General features: G+C 36.6%; 1 protein-coding gene across 2 annotated transcripts; it reads left to right on the forward strand.

Moving 5' to 3' along the window:
• The first annotated feature begins 1,790 nt into the window (after positions 1-1,790).
• LOC147517728 (sugar transporter ERD6-like 7) lies at positions 1,791-19,195 on the forward strand. Of its 2 annotated transcripts, XM_086589852.1 has the most exons (19): positions 1,902-2,267; positions 2,423-2,485; positions 10,253-10,342; positions 10,633-10,692; positions 10,805-10,870; positions 11,466-11,621; positions 16,335-16,400; positions 16,586-16,661; positions 16,795-16,859; positions 16,973-17,065; positions 17,148-17,228; positions 17,637-17,721; positions 17,803-17,846; positions 17,929-17,991; positions 18,083-18,142; positions 18,226-18,279; positions 18,377-18,436; positions 18,533-18,647; positions 18,852-19,195. In XM_086589852.1, exons 1-19 carry the CDS (start codon positions 2,085-2,087, stop codon positions 18,968-18,970), a joined length of 1,599 nt encoding a protein of 532 aa, XP_086445978.1. In that variant the 5' UTR covers positions 1,902-2,084; the 3' UTR covers positions 18,971-19,195. The 2 variants fall into 2 exon arrangements, with proteins under 2 accessions (XP_086445980.1, XP_086445978.1); XM_086589854.1 differs by lacking the exon at positions 11,466-11,621 and having other exon boundaries at positions 1,791-2,267.
• Positions 19,196-20,951: the final 1,756 nt, after the last annotated feature.

The following is a 20,951-nucleotide window of genomic DNA, read 5'->3' on the forward strand; positions in this document are numbered from 1 at the left end:
TCAACACTAGGATGTGATATGCACGGTTGCGTTCAACATAGCCCTAAATACTGACTTTGTATTTTTTTTTATTTTTTATTTTTTTATTCATTTATATGAACAAATTACACTGGGAGATCGAGGCCACAAACACTATTTGATGATAGGTCATATGAGATAAATCAAACTTTGAAAAATGGCTTGTTTATGCTTTGATCGATGACTTCAATCCAAGGCAGATCCGGACCGATGCGCAGTTCATACGGGATCAAACCATTCTACTTCAGTAATAAGTTCAACTACATTATTATTTGAAACAGAGCAACTTAAAACTTATTTAATGGTCTAAAACTTAACAAAGAACTGCTGTATCACTCCTCTAATTATTGATTGTAGGTATGTGGATCAAGATTCTGAAATTGAACAAATTCCACCCAAAAAGGATTGATACTGATTCTGCTCATAAATAGGGTGATTTTGGACACACCCATAAAACCACTCCCATATCCCATAACTAACTAAAGTTTTTGCCATACCCCAATAACCGTTTCAATCCAATAATATCTCTCAAATTCATTTGGGGTATTTTCAATAGGAACAAAAAAACAAAAAATAAAAATAAAAATAAAAATAATAAAAAACAGCAACAATATAAGGCCTTGTAATCTTGCACTTTAGAATTCAAAATAATTAGTTGTTGATTTGTAATCATACTTATTGGTGAGAGAAATGTTGTTAGAAAGCGAGGTAAATTATTGGAGAAGAATTCAAAAATGTTTTTTATTTTTTAAAAAATAATAATAATAAGTAAATGACTTGTTTTGTTTTGGATACGCCTAATAAAAAAAAATATATATATGTCTTAAATAATTTTACTTATTTATTTTAAAATTGGGATAGGAAGTGTTTTTATGGGTGTGTCCAAAACCACCCCATAAATATCCAAAATATTAGACTTATTTTAATGAAAGCTCTTGTTAGGTTTGGGGTCTCTCTCTCGTGACACTGAGTCACCACCAACCAACCATTGGGGTCGAGGTGCTAATCTAAATAATTTATTGCAAGGAAGTTTCCCTGACCCCTTCAAATAGTTGGCATGGATGAAAAAGAGAATGCATTAGTAGTAAGAAAAAAATGAAAGATCAAGTCAGAGTGTTCCAAAAGACCAAAACTATACATTTTGGTGAGTTTGAGTGGTTTGCATGAAGTAATTTTACAAGCACTAGTTCAAAAGACAATCATAAGCAACACCCTAAATATCGAATTCGGTTAATATTTCAATGTATTCAAAAACTAATATATATCAGATATATCGGAAATATTGGAGATATATATTTTTTTGTTGACCAGTCAAAATTTTGTTTTGTATGTCGATATATTAAAAATATCATTGATTATATAAAAAATATCGTAAATATATCGGTCAAAATCAATAATATTTAGTCAAAATCAATAATATCGGTCAAAGTCAACAATTTATATCGGATATATAATATATATCGGTCTATATATATCATTATATTGGAAATTGTGATATATATCAGAAAAAAAATTCAATATTCAGTTGAGATATATTGAATATATCCATATCGGTGTAAAAAAAAACGATATATATCGAAATATTTTGGGCCTTGATCATAATTACAATAATTAACTTTTGAACACAAGTCGTACAGTACAACGGTTGACAGGCTTGATTGAGTGAGCATTTCAGATTTTGTCTAACTTTCAAATGCTATGCAAGTTGCATTCTAATGGTCCTACCAACTTCTTATATATACAGAATCATGGTTGGCATCATTAGATGCCATGTAGACAAGACAATTATACACAATGATTACGTTGGTGTAAAAAAACAATCAACTGGTTTCTTTTGTGCCGAAAATATATTATTTTGGATCGATCAAGTGTTTGTCACTAGTATATAATTTTTGTTGAAAGTACTGACCTGGTTTTCATGGTTGTCCACTGACCTCAGTGACAGCTGCAACATATGCTTCTTTATACGTGAATTTGACAAGCCTATACACCATCATCTTCTTCTTCTTCTTCTTCTTGTCCTTCTTCCTTTTCTTATTTTCTTGTACTATAGGAAGATAGAATAAATGGCTATTAGTAATGACGTTGAGAACGGTGAGGTTCTGATGCGAGAAAATATAACTACGCCACTCATAGTAAATGAAAAGTTCGATGATCATGAAGAAGTTGGAAGCACTGGAGGTTCATTATGGATGGTTCTCTTCAGCACATTTGTTGCTGTTTGTGGCTCTTTTGAGTTTGGGTGCATCGTAAGTAACTAAGTATGCAAGGCCTATATTTAAGCACTCTGGCCATACTGTACTATTCAATCATTTAGTTATACTACTTAACTGTTTCTCAAGTATTAGAGATTGCTGTTTTGGTTGATTTATAATTGTATTAATCAGCATACTTCGTGTTTCAGATTGGTTATTCAGCACCTACCCAAATTGGAATTACAAATGATCTTGGTCTCTCTTTATCTGAGGTATGTTCATGAATTCTACTCTTTCTCTATGAACTCATTTAGCTTCTTTTACCTTGTCATCTTTCTCCATTTCAAAGTATCTCGTTTTAAGGCCAGAGGTAGTACTGCAAGTTGATGTTGAAGAGGTATAATGTTTATTTGACAATGTAATTGGATTTAACAAAACATATATTTGCTCCTCTGGTTTGTCTATAATATGGAAATAAGACAGTACAGTGCTCCAGCACGTTGTCCAACCTTTGGGAACTTTTCCTCTACTTTTTTTGCAGCCTTGCTTTCATAGTTGATGTGTAAACTATGCCACAATAGAAAAATAAACAAATGTCTTATTTGTTCACAACTTATAACATGATTATAATATAATTGTTGTTACATGCTATCCGTTTGAGTTTAAGTATTCTGCTACAGTAGTAGATATTATATACTGTCTGATTGAAACTATTATGTAGAAAATACTAAGCAGCCGACGAATTTATTCATATTAGTGAGCATGTCCCAACCTGCCAACTATCGTAATACATATAAAATGGAAGAATAGACTTTGTCACTAATTTCAGTATCAAAGTGAAAACTTTTCAAATTCATATTGTCACCATGAAACCACTTTGACTCTTTGACATTATTTCATAAGAGATTATCAAAACTTTGTAGTTAAAAGTACGAAACCACTTCCACAAAATTTGTTAAAATGACCAATTTTTGAGTAATAACACAAGTCACCACTCACCAGTTGTTATTATTTTTTTAATGCACTTTGTAGAGAAAAATCATGTTTTCTCATTCTGGTGTGAAGGGCGTGACCCGCGCTCCATTTACACCTGGGCAAGGTGCGACCCGCGCTTATGCTTTGGCGACCTCCAGTGATTTAAGCGCGACCCGCGCTCAACTTTGCCTAGTCGAGGGCGCGACCCACGCTCCACCTTATTTCAGCACGAATTTGCCCTTTTTCGAAAGTTTCCTGAAAAAGTATAAATATAGGTTTTTTTTGTAGAAACCTAACTTTTCCAAAACCAAGAAAGAGAGAAATTATAAGAGAAGAATTCTTTGTGAGTTGAGTGTTCATTCTTTGTGAGTGGATTAAGAGACTTGTAATCTGTTACTCCGGACATCTAGTAAAGCTTGGGCTCGCAGTGTGGAAGTAGGCAAATTGCCGAACCATGATATATCTCGTCTTGTGGTTTGTTCTTCTTTTACATTAATTGTTTTACTTTATATGCTTGTTATTTGATATTGAGAAGTGTTAGAATATTGCTTGGAGGGTGTTGAAGTCTTGTCTAGTAAGAAAGATTGATCCTTGTGTAGGATTGATCTATTGTAGTGGGTAACGTTGTTTCCACAGTGTTATATTCATGACAATTGGTATCAGAGCGTAGGTTTATGACCTAGGATTTTGAGTTTAGTGTTCGAAATTTGTGTAAACAAGATATTCGATTAAATTCCGAAGTGAAATTATTTTTGGGTTATTGTGTGTAACTTGAAAGATAGCTCCCAAGATGTCAAACACAATGTTTGAAGTAGAGAAGTTTAATGGAAAGAATAACTTTGGGATTTGGCAAGTCCAAGTAAAGGACATTCTCATCCAACAAGGTTTGCACAAGGCTTTAAAGGGGATTAAATCTAAGGCGGCGAATATGTGTAATGATGATTAGAAAGAGTTCGATCTTCAGGCTTGTTCATAAATCCGGTTATGTCTTGCTAATGAGGTCATGTATAGTGTGATGGAGAAAATACCGCTGCCGGTATTTGGCTCAAACTAGAGTTTATATATATGACCAAGAGTATGACGAACAAGATGTACCTTAAGAAGCGTCTTTATCGGTACATGATGGTCAATGGTTCAATGATGCAAGAACACGTTAGTGAGTTTCGTCGTCGTCTAGCGGATTATTTGAATGTTGGTATGAAAATGGATGATGAGGATCAAGCGACATGTTTAATATTCTCCTTGCCAGAAAGCTATGAGCATCTAATGACTACATTTATGAACAGAGAAGTCGTCGATCTTGACGAAGTTCAGAGTACACTTCTTTCTTATGAGTTGATGAAGAAAACACGTGTAGAGAATAGCATTGATGCAGGTCAGGGGCTAGTGGCAAGAGAAAATTTGTATGAACAGAATTCTACAAGTAATGAGAATTCTAGGTCCAAGTCAAAGAAGCCTTTAAAATATGTACAAAGATTCTTCAATTGCAATGAAAAGGGATGCATGAAGTAATTGTCCTCATCCAAAAGAAAGAGAACAAAGAGATGGTGGGAAGAAAGGTAAGGTAAAAATTGAGGCAAGTTATGCTTCAGGGCTCACGAAGAGGATGAGTTGGTCTACGTGTGTCCACACAAGACTATATGACCGAAAGGTGGATTCTTGATTCCGGATGTTCCTATCATATGTGCCCAAATAGAAAGTGGTTTACTTCTTATGAGAGCATTGGTGGTGGTTCCGTTTTGATGGGTAATGACATTGCTTGTAAGACGGTAGGAATTGGAACTATACGGGGTCAAGATGTATGATGGTGTAGTGAGGACTTTAACCGATGTGAGACATGTTCCTGAGCTAAAGAAAAGTCTTAATTCTCTTGGTACTTTGGATTCCAAAGGCCACAAGTTTGTGGGCGAAGGTGGAGTCCTAAATATTGTTAATGGCTCTTTAGTTGTTATGAAGGGTCAAAAACATGGAACCTTGTATACTCTGATAGGTAGTACGGTGATAGGCAATGTAGCAGTGGGTGCATGTAGTAATGATTCCGAGTGCACTAAGATATGACATATGCGTTTAGGGCATATGAGTGAAAAGGGTTTGTCTGAGTTGTGCAAGCGAGGGTTTTTGAAGAATTTGAAGAAGCCAAATATGGGGTTCTGTGAGCATTGCATCTATGGGAAGCAGTGCAGAGTCAAGTTTAAGTCAAGTTCAAGTCAAGCAAGCACACGACAACATACATCCTTGACTATGTGCATACGGATGTTTGGGGACCCTCTAGGGTGGCTTCAAAAGGAGGTAACCGCTACTATGTCTCATTCATTGATGATCATACTCGCTATGTGTGGGTGTATATGATGAAATCGAAAGATGAAGTGTTTGAGACATTTAAGAAGTGGAAGGCAAGGGTTGAGAATCACATAGATAGGAAGGTAAAGACATTACGGTCTGACAATGGTAATGAGTATACCTATGGACCTTTCCAAGAGTTTTGTGCGCAACAGGAAATTACCAGACACTGGACAGTCAGGGGCACGCCACAGCAGAATGGAATGGCAGAGAGGATGAATAGAACCTTGCTTGAAAGAGCGAGATGTTTGTTGTCTAATGCCAGTCTAGGCAAATAGTATTGGGCAGATGCAGTGTCCATGGCGTGTTACCTCAATAGGTCACCAGTACCAGCTATAGATTACAGGATACCTTATGAGGTGTGGTCAGGTAACCCAGCTGATTATAGTATTTTGTGAGTACTTGGATCGATAGCTTATTACCATGTGAGGGAAAGCAAGTTAGATCCTAGAGCTAAGAAGGCCATATTCTTAGGCTTCACAAATGGGGTAAAGGGATACAGATTTTGGTGTCTAGAAGACCACAAGTTTCTGGTCAGCAGAGATGTTACCTTTGATGAGACTTTTGTGTTATCTTTCAGTAAGCCGGAAGTAGCTGGGTAGAATGGTGAGTCTATAGAAGTTCAAGCTACTGAGCTTGAGTTGTCTGAAAGCGGCCAGGATATTTGGTTAGATCATGATGAGGTACCAAATCATGGAACCACACAACAACGTGAGGAAGAAGAGCAAGAGCATCCGGGAACTTGTAGTGGCCGAACCCAGCCAAAGAGACAAGTTAAAAAAGTGCACAAGTATGGGCACGAGAAGCCGGTGAAACACTATGGTCAGGTGGATTTAGTGGCATATGCACTGAATATCGAAGATGATGAGCCATATAGCTTCAAGAAAGCTGTTAGAGATGCTCATTACAGAGATTGGTTGGTAGCTATGCAAGCAGAGATGGAATCTCTTGATAAAAATTATACATGGGACCTAGTTTTATTGCCAAAGGGCAAAAGAACTATCAACAATAAATGGTGTTCAGAAAGAAAGAGGTCCTTCCTGAGTCCGACAGTACTGGGTACAAGGCAAGAGTGGTATCAAAGCGTTTTTCACAGAAGGAAAGAGTCGACTACAATGAGGTATTTTCCCCGGTAGTCAAACATACGTCCATTCGTGTGTTATTGAGTTTAGTTGCTCACTTCGACTTGGAGTTAGAGCAACTTGATGTGAAAACTGCTTTCTTGCATGGGGACTTGGAGGAAGAGATCTATATGAGACAACTTTGGGGGTTTGTCGTTCTTGAAAGAAGATCATGTATGCAAATTGAATGGGTCATTGTACGGGTTAAAGCAATCACCCAGGCAATGGTACAAACGCTTTGACACGTTCATGATGCAACATGAGTACACCAAGTAAAGTATGATTGTTGTGTTTTACTTTGAAGCTTCGTGGTAATGACTTCATCTATCTCCCCGCTTTATGTGGATGACATGCTTATTGCTTCCAAAAGCATGGTGAAGATATACAAGTTGAAATCTCAACTTAGCTCGAAGTTTGAGATGAAAGACTTAGGTGGAGCCAAGAAGATCTCGGGCATGGAGATTGACAGAGATAGGCGAGAATCGACGGATAGTTGTATCTCGGAAGAAATACCTTCAAAAAAAAGTACTTTCGCGTTTTGGTATGGAGAATGCAAAGTCGGTTTCTACGCTTTTGGGCATTTTAGGCTTTGACTAAGTTCTCTCCTAGTTCGGTGGAGGAACAAAACATATGACACATGTTCCTTATGCTAATGCGAATGGGCGTTTGATGTATGCTATGGTGTGTGCGCCCGGACATTTCCAAAGCGATTAGTGTTGTAAGCGAGTGTATATGGCTAATCACGGGAAGCAAAGCATTGGGAGGCGATGAAATGGGTATTAAGCGTACTTGAAGCGGTACCTTGAATGTGGGATTAGTTTATGGTGGAGGCACTTGTTATGTCGGTGGATATGTGGATTCAGATTATCTGGTGATCTAGATATCTGACGATCGACTCTTGGTTATGTGTTTATGATATGTATGGTGCACGGTTAGTTGAAGGTCTATGCTTTGCTAGCAATTGCTCTATCTACTACCGAGGCAGCAGTATATATGGCGCGCGCAGAGGGCAGGCGATGAAAGATGCAATATGGTTTCGGAGGTCTTACGGATGATATGGGTATTGAAAGCGAAACGGTGTTGCTTTGCATTGTGATAGTCGAGTGCTATTCATTTGGCAAAAACCGGGTTCATCGTGCTTGGACCAAGCATATTGATGTCCGTTATCACTTTATACGAGATGTCGTTGAGGATGGTGATGTAAAGACTTCGAGAAAGTGGACACCCATGACAATCCTGGCCGATATCCGACTAAGATTGTCACCGGAGTTAAGTTCCAACACCGTTTGGACTTGCTCCAAATCCTACATGCTTGATAGAGCCCTTTGTGGGCATGGCCCTTGGGCGGATGGATGCGAAGTTTCTGGATGGATGTGTTCTTCTTTGGATGTGTTCGGCTTGGTTTTATGTGTTAAAACCTCACCGAGGTGGATAATTGTAGAGAAAAACGATGTTTTCTCATTCAGTGTGTGAAGGCGACGACCGCGGTCCATTTACACCGGCAAGGCGCGACCTAGGGGGGGCAATGGAATGGGGTCGGGCTAGCCCGGCCCTAAACATTTAAAGCCCTTAGGATATTAGGGGGATCGGCCGGCCCCTCTAAAGTCGATATAGATTAGGGCCGGGTCGGCCGGGTCACAAGTCTAAATCTCAAGCCACTCGACCGACCCTAGCCTCTTTAAGGGCTTTAGGGTCGGGCTTTTGGTCGGGCCTATATATATATATATATATTTTTTTTACTACATGGGTTTTTAAAACTCATTTATATTACAAAAATGTACAATAATCTACAAACTCAAAGTCCAACCAATCTAAGTAATAATCAGTATAAGTCCAAAAATTTAACATGCACATCCACAATCTAATGAATCAAGTACATCGAGAGTTCGGAATTTGTTCTTCCTTGTACTCAAACCTCACTAAAATTACATTTAACATTGAAATACATAGACAAATAATTATATTATCATTTTAAAGGAAGAAGTAATAGATATAAAGAAGAAACATAATAGTTTTGGTTAAGGGTCATGGAAGTTGTTAAACTATTTGTAATATCATAAATTATTTCTATAATAGATTCAAACAAATATAATATTACCTTTCTTCTAATTTAAAAGTGATTCAAGCTTTGTATATGGAAATGAAAATATTGGCTTTTGAACAAGTGATGGAGAAAGGTTTGAGATTACAAATGTCATTTTTCTGACAAAGGGTGTTTTTTGGTTTCTATGTTACAAATGTCTGCTCTGTATTTTGTTTTAATGGTGTGGAAGGAAACCTTTAGTTTTAGACTTGGCTTGGATGTGAATAAAAATATAATTTATAAGAAATAAGTGAGAAAAGAAATTGAGAATAATAAGTTATGGACTTTGACTTGATGATCAAAGGAATAAAGTCTTATTTTTTATTAGGCTAGTGCTCATTGTTCTTCATGGCTGCTAAGTTGACAAGTTTTTGTTATATAAAACAAGTTATTGGAAGTACCCTTGGGTGTAAGTGATAAATTACAAAGGACAATGTTATTTTAATTGAAAATATTTAACAAAGAGTTGGACAATTATGGTATGTGTATTTATAGTGAAAGTATGAAATAGGGCCGGTTAGGGCTTGGTTAGGGTCGGGCCTATGTTTTAGAATCTTAGCCCTAGCCCCCTACTAGAAGGCATTAGGTAGGGCGCCCGCCCTAAAACCTCGTGAGGGCTTTAGTTGTGAGGGCTTTATAGGGTTTAGGGTCGGGTCGGTCAGGGCCGGGTTAGGGTCGTTAGGGCCAAATTCCCACCCCTAGCGCGACCCATGCTCATGCTTTGGTGACCTCCAGTGATTTAAGTGCGACCCGCGCTCAACTTTGCCTGGTCGAGGGCGCGACCCGCGCTTCACCTTATTTCACCACGAATTTGCCCTTTTTCGGAAGTTTCCTGAAAAAGTATAAATATAGGTTTTTTATGTAGAAACCTAACTTTTCCAAAACCAAGAAAGAGAGAGATTATAAGAGAGAAATTCTTTGTGAGTTGAGTGTTCATTCTTTGTGAGTGGATTGAGATACTTGTAATCATTGACTCCGGACATCTAGTAAAGCTTGGAACTCGCAGTGTGGAAGTAGGCAAATTGCCGAACCACGATATATCTCGTCTTGTGGTTTGTTCTTCTTTTACATTAATTGTTTTACTTTATATGCTTGTTATTTGATATTGAGAAGTGTTGGGATATTGATTGGAGGGTGTTGAAGTCTTGTCTAGTAAGAAGGATTGATCCTTGTGTAGGATTGATCTATTGTAGTGGGTAACGTTGTTTCCGCAGTGTTATATTCATGACACACTTCAATTAGGCAGGATTAGGAATTGCACAATGTGTGGCAGGGTCGATTAAGTGGCTAGGAAGAAGTTTTTATCATATAACCAGTTAAGACATAAATGTAATGTAACCAATGATTCTGATGAGCGCTGCAGGTATATCCAATATTTTTACAGTCTAGTACAATTGCTATTGTGTTTACTGTTATTATAGATCAAGGGCATAAGTTTCTATGGGGAAATTTATATGATATCCAGAGCTCATATACATTAGTAATGCAATTACATAATCATATTCTTATCATGGCTGCAGTACTCAGTATTTGGATCAGCATCTTCGATTGGTGCAATGGTTGGTGCATTGACAAGTGGTCGTATTGCGGACTTCTTTGGTCGGAAAGGGGTTAGTAAATCCTGACTGTTGAATGAAATACATTTGATTTGAGCAATGGATGAGTACAGTATTTCCTTACCCTTATTCTTTGTCTTCTGACAACTCTAGACATCTTCTTCTTCTTTTGTTTAAGTAAGGTTTGGTCCAGAAAACCACTACTATTTTATTAAATAAATGAAAATAAAAGTACAAGATTAATTGAAAGAAACTTAAATTGCAGATGCAATGAGAAATAAACCGTAAGAAGTTAATGATTAATCCAACTCTATATGTCTAAACTCCGTTGCTCAATGAAACAGGGAATGAGGGTCTCAGCTGTTTTTGGCCTTGCAGGATTTCTAGCAGTCTACTTCGCTAAGGTTTGGTGCCATGTCCAATCAAGTTTCATACATTTCATCTTCATACGTAATTTTATACTAGTTTTTCCCATAGTCGTCATCTACAATTTCTTATATGTAATTCTTATTGCAGGGAGTTCTGTTGCTTGATATAGGAAGACTGAGCATGGGGTATGGGATGGGTCTACTTTCATACGTGGTATGCGTCCATCTTTATCCTTCATTCTTTTTTGTCCTTGATTATAGTTGTTATATTATAGTTGTACATGTTCACTAAATTTTTAAGCATAATTTTGTGCTAATAAGCAAGAGAATACAGCAGTTCAGAAAAACAGTAAAATAGCAGAAAGAGTCCACATCAGCTTGAGTTAGTTAGGCAGTTGTAACAAACATTTATCTCTCTGTAATCAGTTTAGTTTTCATTGTTAAGTGTTTAGTATAAATAGACAATGTATACAGACAGAATGGGTTAAGAAATCTAATTTTCAGTTTTGAGACAAAGTCTCTTTTCATTTCTCTTTATGGTATCAGAGCATTCGCTCATAAGAGATCTAAATCGATCAAAACCCTAAATTTTTAATTTCATTGTTGATCATCAAATTGACAACAAATCTTTCAATTCAATTCATCCAAATTCTTGATTCAATACAAAATTCATCGAATTTACTCAATTTTTCATCTTTGATCATTCACAAATTAACTGAGTTCATCAGTATCAATCTCAAATTGAGAATTTTGTTCTTTAAATGGCTCCAAGAATTGTTCAATCAACTATACCTTCTATATCAGCACAGAATCTGAATCAAGGAACATCTTCACCATCAACAGATCATACTCAGAATCAGAATCAAAATCAGCATCAACATCAATCAAATATACCTACTAGCAATCAGTTCAACAACATTCCAATGAATTTTCATGATCACACAATGGCAGAACCACTTTCATTAGTAAGTTTGTTTCAGAATCTTTCCTTTCAGAATATTGGAAATCTTGTTCCTTTAAAGTTAGATAAAGAGAATTATATCATGTGGAAGAATGTCTTTATGCCTATTTTGCGTAATTCTAATATGCTAAACATTGTTACTGGACGATAAACCTGTCCTGATCAGTTTTTAAGAGATGTTAGAGGAAATTTCACAAATCAGATTAATCCTGGTTATATTGAATGGATGCGGAGAGACCAAATGTTACTCATATGGCTAAATGCCACAATGTCTCTAGAAGTGTTACCATATGTTATTGGAATGAATTCATCTCATGAATTATGGATGACTCTGGAAAAATAATTTGCAACTATTACTACTGCTCATGTTATGCAATTAAAGGGAAAGCTTCAAGATATGAAGAAAGGGAATCTCTATAGCTCAATTATCTTCACAATATTAAGCAAGTCACGCGGATTCTTTAGTCTTTGGAAATCTTTGTTAAGGATGAAGATATAGTATTTCATACATTGATAGGATTGACAAATGATTACAAACCCTTTGTTACTTCTATAAGAACAAGGCAACAATCTGTAACTCCTGATGAGCTCCATGGTTTTTTATTGAGTGAGGAGTTGTCACTTGAAGATATGAACAATGTCTCGCCTCATGACAACTCACGTGCCTTTTACACAACAAGGGGGTTTAACAATGGAAATTTTCAGTACAATAAAGGTTCATTTCGAGGTGGTTATCAACCTAACAGAGGTAATTACAGAGGGTCTGGTTCTGGATATCAAAACAATTATCATAGTGGAAATAATTTCAGAGGAGGTAACAATAGTTACTACAATAGTGGTCAGCAGGGCAAATTTGTTCCTACAAGAGGAGGTTTTCAGCAATATAATCCAAGTTTTCAAGGTGGAGCTTCTTCTTCTCATCAAGGAAATCGACCAGTATGTCAAGTTTGTGGCAAAACAGGACATCTTGCAATAGATTGTCACCATAGAATGAGTTATGCTTATGCTGGCAAGATTCCTCTAGCCAAATTGGCAATGCTAGCAAGCATCAGTGACAATGCATCTTCATCACAGTACCCTACTGAAGACATTCCTTTTACTGATTTCAATGATTATAATGCTTATGAAGATGTCAATTCTTTTGCTTCTCAGAACTACTGTGATGGATCAGATTTTCAGAACTATGGCTCAGAGTTTCAGAACAATAGCTCATATTTTCAATCTAATTCAGAGTTCTCTCCTCAAGTCAATTATGCTGCCTATTATGCTACACATGCTCCTCAAAGATAATTCCTCTCCATCTTGGTATGCACCACGGAGCTTCACATCATATCACTCCATTTAGCAAATATTGGATCTTATTCTTCCTCTAAGGGAAAGGAGAAAGTTCGAGTAGGCAATGGTCAAGGTTTGAACATTCTAAACACGAGTTCTTCTACATTGTGTCCCTCATCGATTCTTTCAAGATGCTTTAATATGCACAACATTTTACATGTTCCTCACATGACCCATAATCGCTATCGTACACAAATTTGTCATCGACAATAACTGTTCACTCACCTTTCATTCCGCTGGCTTTATTGTTAAGGACAATGCTACACAGAGGATCCTTTCTCAAGGCAAGTCTAACAATGGACTGTATCCTTTCACCTTCAACACTGTCACTCATTCATCACCTTCAGCTTTCTTCAGTAATAAAGCTTCCTTTTCTACTTGGCATCAAAGATTGGGTCATCTTTCTTCACAAACACTTCATCAAGTCCTCAGCAAGTGCAACCTTCTTGTTCAAAATTCTAGCAAGTCTACTTCTTTTTATAATGATTGCCAATTGGGCAAAAGTCACAAATTACCTTTTTCTGTTTCTAATACTACCACATATGATCCATTGCAACTGTTGCATATTGATCTTTGGGGGCCTTCACCAATATGTTCAATAAGTGGTTTTAGGTACTTTGTAACCATTGTGGATGACTATACAAGATATTGTTGGGTTTTCCCATTAGTTATGAAATCTGATTTCTTCTCTTGCTTTGTCAAGTTCAAAACTCTTATTGAACATCAACTTAATTATCATGTTAAATGTGTAAGGTCTAATTGTGGTGGTGAGTTTTTTAGTTCTATTTTTCAAAACCTCTTAACACAATCTAGTATTAAACATCAATTCAGTTGTGCTCACACACCAGAACAGAATGGTGTGGTTGAAAGAAAACACAGACACCTTTTAGAGATGACAAGAACTCTTCTAGCTCAATCCCATCTTCTTACTTCTTATTGGTTGGAAATTGTTCAAACTTCGGCTTTTATTATCAATAAACTACCATCCAAAACTCTTCTTAACTTAAGTCCTTGGGAAAAACTTTTCAAGCAAACTCCTGACTATACTTTTTTGAAAACCTATGGGTGCAACTGCTTTCCTTGGCGTAGACCCTATTCTCATAATAAATTAGACATGAGAAGTAAACATTGTGTCTTCATTGGCTACAATTTAGATCATAAAGGGTATAGGTGCCTTGAGCTAATTTCTGGAAGAGTGTTTGTCTCTAGACATGTTATCTTTAATGAATAAGAATTTCCTTATAAATCAAAAATCTTTGCTAGTCCTTCTACTCCAAACTCTGACAATCATCTTTCATTTCATCCTTTTCTCAAAACAAAACATATTCATTCTTCTTTATTGTTCACTGATTCGTCTACTCATTCTAATCATAATTCATCTCCTCCATCTTTATCCACTCTCATTCCTGAAATTCACCAATCATCTTCTGCTACTTCTGATCAAGACATTTTTCTCTCTACAAATGCTCACAAAATGCAAACTAGGTTAAAAAATGGCATTTCAAAACCAAAAGCTCACATGGCCACAAAACATCTATTGCCTATTACTCTTTCCTCAACACTACAAAACTTACCACCTACTCCCACAACATTCAATCAAGCAGTTAAAGATCCTAACTGGAGGTCAGCTATGGCTGATGAATATAATGCTTTATTACAGACCAAAACCTGGATTCTGGTACCTCCAGATCCTATGCAAAATCTTGTTGACAACAAGTGGGTTTTTAGACTAAAGCAGAAAGCAGATGGTAGCTTAGACAAGTTTAAAGCTAGGCTTGTTGCAAAAGGGTTCAGTCAACAACTTGGTGTTAACTATACTGAAATTTTCAGTCCTGTGGCGAATCCCTCTACCATAAGAATGATATTGTCTATAGCTGTTCAAAAGGATTGGAATATCAAACAGTTAGATGTCTCCAATGCATTCTTACATGGGCATCTTAAAGAAGAGGTATATATGGTGCAACCCAAAGGTTTTGTTGATCTTGAGAAAAGCCAAATTATGTTTGCAAGCTTCAAAAATCATTGTATGGTTGCGAAACAAGCTCCTAGAGCTTGGTATGAAGCTCTAGTGCATGCTCTTCTTTCTCTTGGTTTTGTTTTGTCCAAAGCTGATCCTTCCTTGTTTATAAGAATAAAGGATAGCATTACTACATACATTCTAGTCTATGTTGATGATATTCTGGTCACAAGCAATTCCACTTTATATTGCAACTCTCTCATTCAACAACTTAGCACAAGTTTTGCCATGAAGGATCTTGGTTCTCTTAATTTTTTCCTAGGCATGGAGGTTAAGAGAAATTCTACTGGTCTATTTCTTTCTCAGACTAAGTACACTTATGATCTTCTACAGAGAGCAAAGATGGATGATGCAAAACCTTGCTCAACTCCATGTTCTACTTCGGTCAAGTTAGATCCTTACAGTGGTTCTCCTCTTTCTGATCCTTCCGAATCTGGATCGATTGTGGGTGGTTTACAATATCTTACATGGACTAGACACGATATCTCCTTTTTCGTAAATCAAATTTGTCAATACATGCATGCTCCCACTACAAATCATATGATTGCAGTAAAAAGACTTCTTAGATATCTCAAGGGTACAATTGATAAAGGCTTATTTTTCACAAAAGGTTCTACTGCCATTACTGCCTATTCTGATGCTGATTGGGCTGGATGTCCAACTGATAGGAGATCAACTTCTGGCTTTTGCATCTATTTTGGTCAGAATCTTATTTCTTGGAGTGCTAAGAAGCAAACAACTGTCTCTAGATCGAGCACTGAGTCTGAATACAGAAGTTTAGCCCATACTGCAGCTGAGATTTATTGGATCTGCATTTTACTTAATGATCTGAAAATTTCTCTGTTAAATCCTCCTTTGCTATGGTGTGACAATATCTCTGCTATATCTCTTTCCAGTAATCCTATTTTTCATGCTAGGACCAAACATTTGGAGGTCGATTACCATTATGTCAAAGAGTTGGTTACTGCTAAACTTCTTGAATTAAATATGTTTGTACAGCAGATCAAGTTGCAGACGTATTCACAAAAGGTTTGGCCACTTCTCGTTTCCAGGAGCTAATTTACAAGGTTTCAGTGAGGCAAGCTCCCTTTAGCTTGAGGGAGGCTAATAAGCAAGAGAATACAGCAGTTCAGAAAAACAGTAAAACAGCATAAAGAGTCCACGTCAGCTTGAGTTAGTTAGGCAGTTGTAACAAACATTTCTCTCTCTGTAATTAGTTTAGTTTTCATTGTTAAGTGTTTAGTATAAATAGACAATGTATACTGACAGAATGGGTTAAGAAATCTAATTTTCAGTTTTGAGACAAAGTCTCTTTCCATTTCTCTTTATGTGCTGCATTTTTCTAAGAGAACTTTAAATGAACAGGTAACTGTTTATATAGCCGAAATTGCTCCAAAAAATCTTAGAGGAGGACTTGCAACTCTGAATCAGGTAAATACAAGAACTTAAATGCAGTTTTCTTTGTTTAGATAAACTCTTTCTTTTCTTACTTGTATATTCATTGATTTTGATTTTTAAGTTCACATAATGGTGCTCAAGACATTTGTAGCTTAAATAAAGAAGTGGTCTTTAATTGAACTGAGACTAACGCTCTTACCTTTTTATTTTCTGTGCAGCTCATGCTAATTACTGGTGTGTCGTTTACGTTTATTATAGGAACAGTTGTGTCATGGAGAACACTTGCACTAATTGGTAAATTCAAAGTTTGTTTTACATACTATGTGGATGGGAAAAGAAACTATATTTAGGAGAAAAGCAAGTTCTATGAAGAATTTAACTTATATACTATGGAAAATAATTGATGGACTACATATAATTGCTGCAGGCGTTGTTCCATGTTTGATGTTACTTCTGGGGGTCTTCTTTATTCCAGAGTCTCCTAGATGGCTGGTAAGTAATCAAAGGCTCTTGTTTTTCAAAGACAGATCTAATACACTTTATTTGTAGGCAAAGGTTGGTTTATAGGAGGAAACAACTGTAATTAAGGATATGTTGGTTTATAGGCAAAGGTCGGTCAACAAAAAGAGTTTGTACTCACACTGCAAAAGTTACGTGGAAAGGATGCTGATATATCTGCTGAAGCAGAGGAAATCCAAGTGAGTTCTTCCTACTTTAGATTGTAAGACTTTTGAAGTTAAATGTTGATTTAAGATAACTGACTACGTTGCTGCTTGACAGGACTACATAGAAACTCTTCAACGCCTTCCAAAAGCCAAAACGATGGATTTATTTAAGAGAAGATATTTGCTTTCCCTCACTGTGAGTATTATAATTAGGGCCCCTTATAATTATAATGATGCACAGAACTACATTTATCATCAAATCATTTCCAAAATGCTGCATGTAAATCTAAAGAAGTCGATGGTGAGCTCAAAATTTGATTTTCTTTCGTAAAATACAAGCAAATTTTCTTTCATTAAGATTGGAAAAGGCATAAGGTATGCAAGACGAAAGATTTGAAGACTCCTGAATGATTTAAAAATATGTTTGTATACGTCAGATGAAGCAAAAAATTCATGTAATCAATCACAAACATTAGAGACTTAAGAGTCAGGAGTAGGGTTTTGTATACCTGCTAACTATATCAGTTCATTATGCCTATTTGGAGCTACTTATTTTTCATATCTTTTTCCAGTTCCCATTTGATTCATATTCTTTGATGGCCAGGTTGGAGTTGGCTTGATGCTAATTCAACAGTTAGGCGGTATCAATGGAGTCTGTTTCTATGTGAGTCATGTTTTTGAGTCTGTAGGTAAAAGACCTTGCTTAACCTTGTATCCATTATTGGTTAAACACAATTGTATACTCAATATTAATATCTGTTAACTGGCAGGATTTCCGGCTAACACTGGAACTGTAATCTACGCTTGTGTTCAGGTTCTTAACTCACTCAATATCCTAGATAATCTATATTCCTTTTACCTCCCGAAAATGCTGTAGTTTACCTTCGTCTTGACAGGTCCCATTAACTGCAGTGGGTGCATTTTTGATGGACAGAGCAGGAAGAAGGATTCTGTTGTTTGTAAGCATCTCACTTGAGTTTTACAAAGAATTGGTTCTAAAAAATGAAAATATTATGCTTGTTTGGATTTAATATTGATTTTCCGTTCCAGGTTTCTGCATCAGGATTAGTTGTGGGCAGCCTGTTAGTTGGAATTTCTTTCTTCATGAAGGTAGTAAACTGATCATCCTTGATACCATTGTTGTGGTGTCTTTATTACTTCTTTCAATGGATTAATATTCTTCTTTGAACTAGGCCAATGAATTGTCTCTGGAATGGGTCCCTGTACTTGCTCTCACTGGCATACTGGTAAGCCAAGAATATTACAGTGTATAAAGTGTAATGAGTACTCTCAGTTTTATTGGAATTCTGTGAACTGACATCACATAACTTTGGATGAGCTCAGGCATACATAGGTTCTTTTTCAGTTGGTATGGGAGCAATTCCTTGGGTTATAATGTCTGAGGTAACTTATATTTATCTGTTGTTTCATCTAGTTGTGTACTCAGTACTACAAACAAATTAAGTATGTATTAATATACGAATACCGGTTTCGTTGCAGATATTCCCTATAAATATTAAGGCAACTGCAGGAAGCCTTGTAGCTTTGGTGAACTGGTTAGCGTCATGGATAGTTTCTCTATCTTTCAACTTCCTCTTCAGCTGGAGTTCCTCTGGTAAGAAATATATAACAGTCAAACTATTTCGGTCATGTATAGTTGTCATTTTAAATGCCAAATTCTATTCAACATAATGTCAGCAAGATAAGTAAGTATGTGAGGCGTACTTGCGTTCTTCTACTTAAACCTGGATTGTTGAATCTTTGTAGTAGTAACATAACAGTAGGACGACTGAGGATTGACTCATGTGTATGGTTTCAGGTACATTTTTTCTCTTCGCTGCAGTCAATGCACTGGCAATTATTTTTATTGCCAAACTAGTTCCTGAAACCAAGGGGCGGACTCTCGAAGAAATTCAAGCTTCTATGAGCTCCCCATAGATAACAACAGTTTATAACCTAGAGTGGTCCCGTTTGAATTGTTTTTGTTATTTGATTTTTCTCTTTCTTTTTTGTTTTGAAAGAGAATAAATGAAAGATTATCGAAGGGGAAAAAATAGGAGGGGGAGAAATGGAATGATTAAGACTGTAGGGATCTAGTAGGAGAAATGTTAAGTGTCGAAGTCAAATTAATCAGTTCATTATAATGACATTGTTGAAGTCAAATTTTCTTACTTTATAATGGGGGTTTAGTTGGCAATCCATTATAAACCTTATGCAACTAAATGACAGGCTGGAAAAGTTAACTCCAAAATAGCATGCTTGAGATTATCGAAAATAAAAATAAATAGCATGCTGGAAAAATAAGCTTCTTTCTCTAGCTGAAGAACTGTGGTAAAAATCTATCTCCTCAGCCACACCAGTTTTTCATGAGTATTTTTCTACTACCTTATGCAGTTACTTGACTTACTTCTACTCTAAATGCCTTACAAAGAGATTTTTGGTTGGGGTATAATAACATTTTGGTTCTACCTGTGTCGAGAGAGAAGATTGCTACTTTATCAGATAGTGTACCACCAAGAATCTCACCCACGGTATTTCTGAGGGAGGAGAGTGAGGAAGGTGGTTGATCTACTGGAATCTGATAGTTTATTACTCTCTTTGTTCGTGCTAGATGTTTGTCCTGATGGACGTGACTAAATTGGTTTTGCTTGGTTGATTTTATATTTTTAATTTGGTTTATGTAACACATAATTCACACAACGTCCGTTCTGATGTGGGTCTTAACACTTTTTGTTTTTTTAGGGCTTGGGTTCAGCCTTAGCGTTAAATGTAAAGACGAGACTAAAATGTAAATCACACAGTCATCAAAGCATGCTTAGTAACACGCAAGTATCTTATACTTTGTAGTGAGGAGGTTTAGAAATTACCGCCCAAGGTGTGCGTACACGACCCTTGGGGTGAAGGCGACGTCGGTTGGCGCTTGATCTGAGAATCAAGCCCAACTTTTCGAGCTTTATCCTGTTTTAAGTTACAGTAAAGGTCCACTAAAAAAAGCCCACAAGTTGGGGTTTTGACAATTTATACAAATTTGCCTTCAAGGGCTCAAACTTAAAACTAAATTAATATCATACTAATCTAATTAACTAGTTTTAGATTAATCCCTTAGATTAACTAGAGTCAAATGGACTTAGAGTGTTGATTACCAAGTTGATCCATAGTGTGCGAGCTATGATTCTCTCCTTGCCTCACACACTTGGACTTCCCAAGGCAATTAAAACTCTAACCCCTTGGTAAGTGTATAACTTAAACCAAGTTTAACTCATGTTCATCATAAGAAATCAATCAAAAATCACTTTTCCTATTTTTTTTTTCTTTTTATCTCTAACTATTACAAACAAGTTTCACTGATTTATCCTACTCTATTACACAATCTGGGCTCGGTGTACCACTGTTCATCACAAACCAACCATGCAGCCAAAAAACTGGATCCCGCCATCGGAGGTGATCGGGCGGTCGCCTTCCTAGCCATGGGTTGCCCGTAAGGGGCCTTTTGACTCGGATAAAGTCGATAGTCTTTCAACTATTTCTTCTGCTCCTCTTCATGTGCTTGGTTCCGCACCCTGATTTGTAAGAAAATAGATCGATAACGAAATAACAATGAAATAAAATGACGAAAAATAAAAGAAATAGAAATGAAAGGGTGAGAAGGGTGCTTCCTCCTTAGGTGCTCAACCAAGCTCTTCTCCTCCTTCAATCCATGACGGCGGCGCCATTTGAAGTTCTAGATTGTAGAAAGTATACTTTAAAGATTTGTAAGAAGTTGAGGTTCATCCTAAATTGTTTAGAGTTGAGAGATTGGGAGTTTAGGGAAGAAGGTAGACTCTTAGTTTAGGACTTGGCTAGTTTAGTTATGAATGAAAATATTGAAAAGCAAATTGTTGAAGATTGAAATGACTCAAAACTTTGAAAGCAAATGATT

This window comes from Coptis chinensis, chromosome 2, assembly GCF_015680905.1.
Source record: "Coptis chinensis isolate HL-2020 chromosome 2, ASM1568090v1, whole genome shotgun sequence".
Lineage (NCBI taxonomy): Eukaryota > Viridiplantae > Streptophyta > Magnoliopsida > Ranunculales > Ranunculaceae > Coptis > Coptis chinensis.

Coding starts and splice junctions, on each gene's coding strand:
- LOC147517728 (XM_086589852.1), top strand. CDS start 2,085: ATGGCTATTAGTAATGACGTTGAGAACGGTGAGGTTCTGATGCGAGAA. Junction 16,662..16,794: donor GAGAACACTTGCACTAATTG/GTAAATTCAAAG, acceptor TAATTGCTGCAG/GCGTTGTTCCATGTTTGATG. Junction 17,722..17,802: donor TCATGTTTTTGAGTCTGTAG/GTAAAAGACCTT, acceptor GTTAACTGGCAG/GATTTCCGGCTAACACTGGA.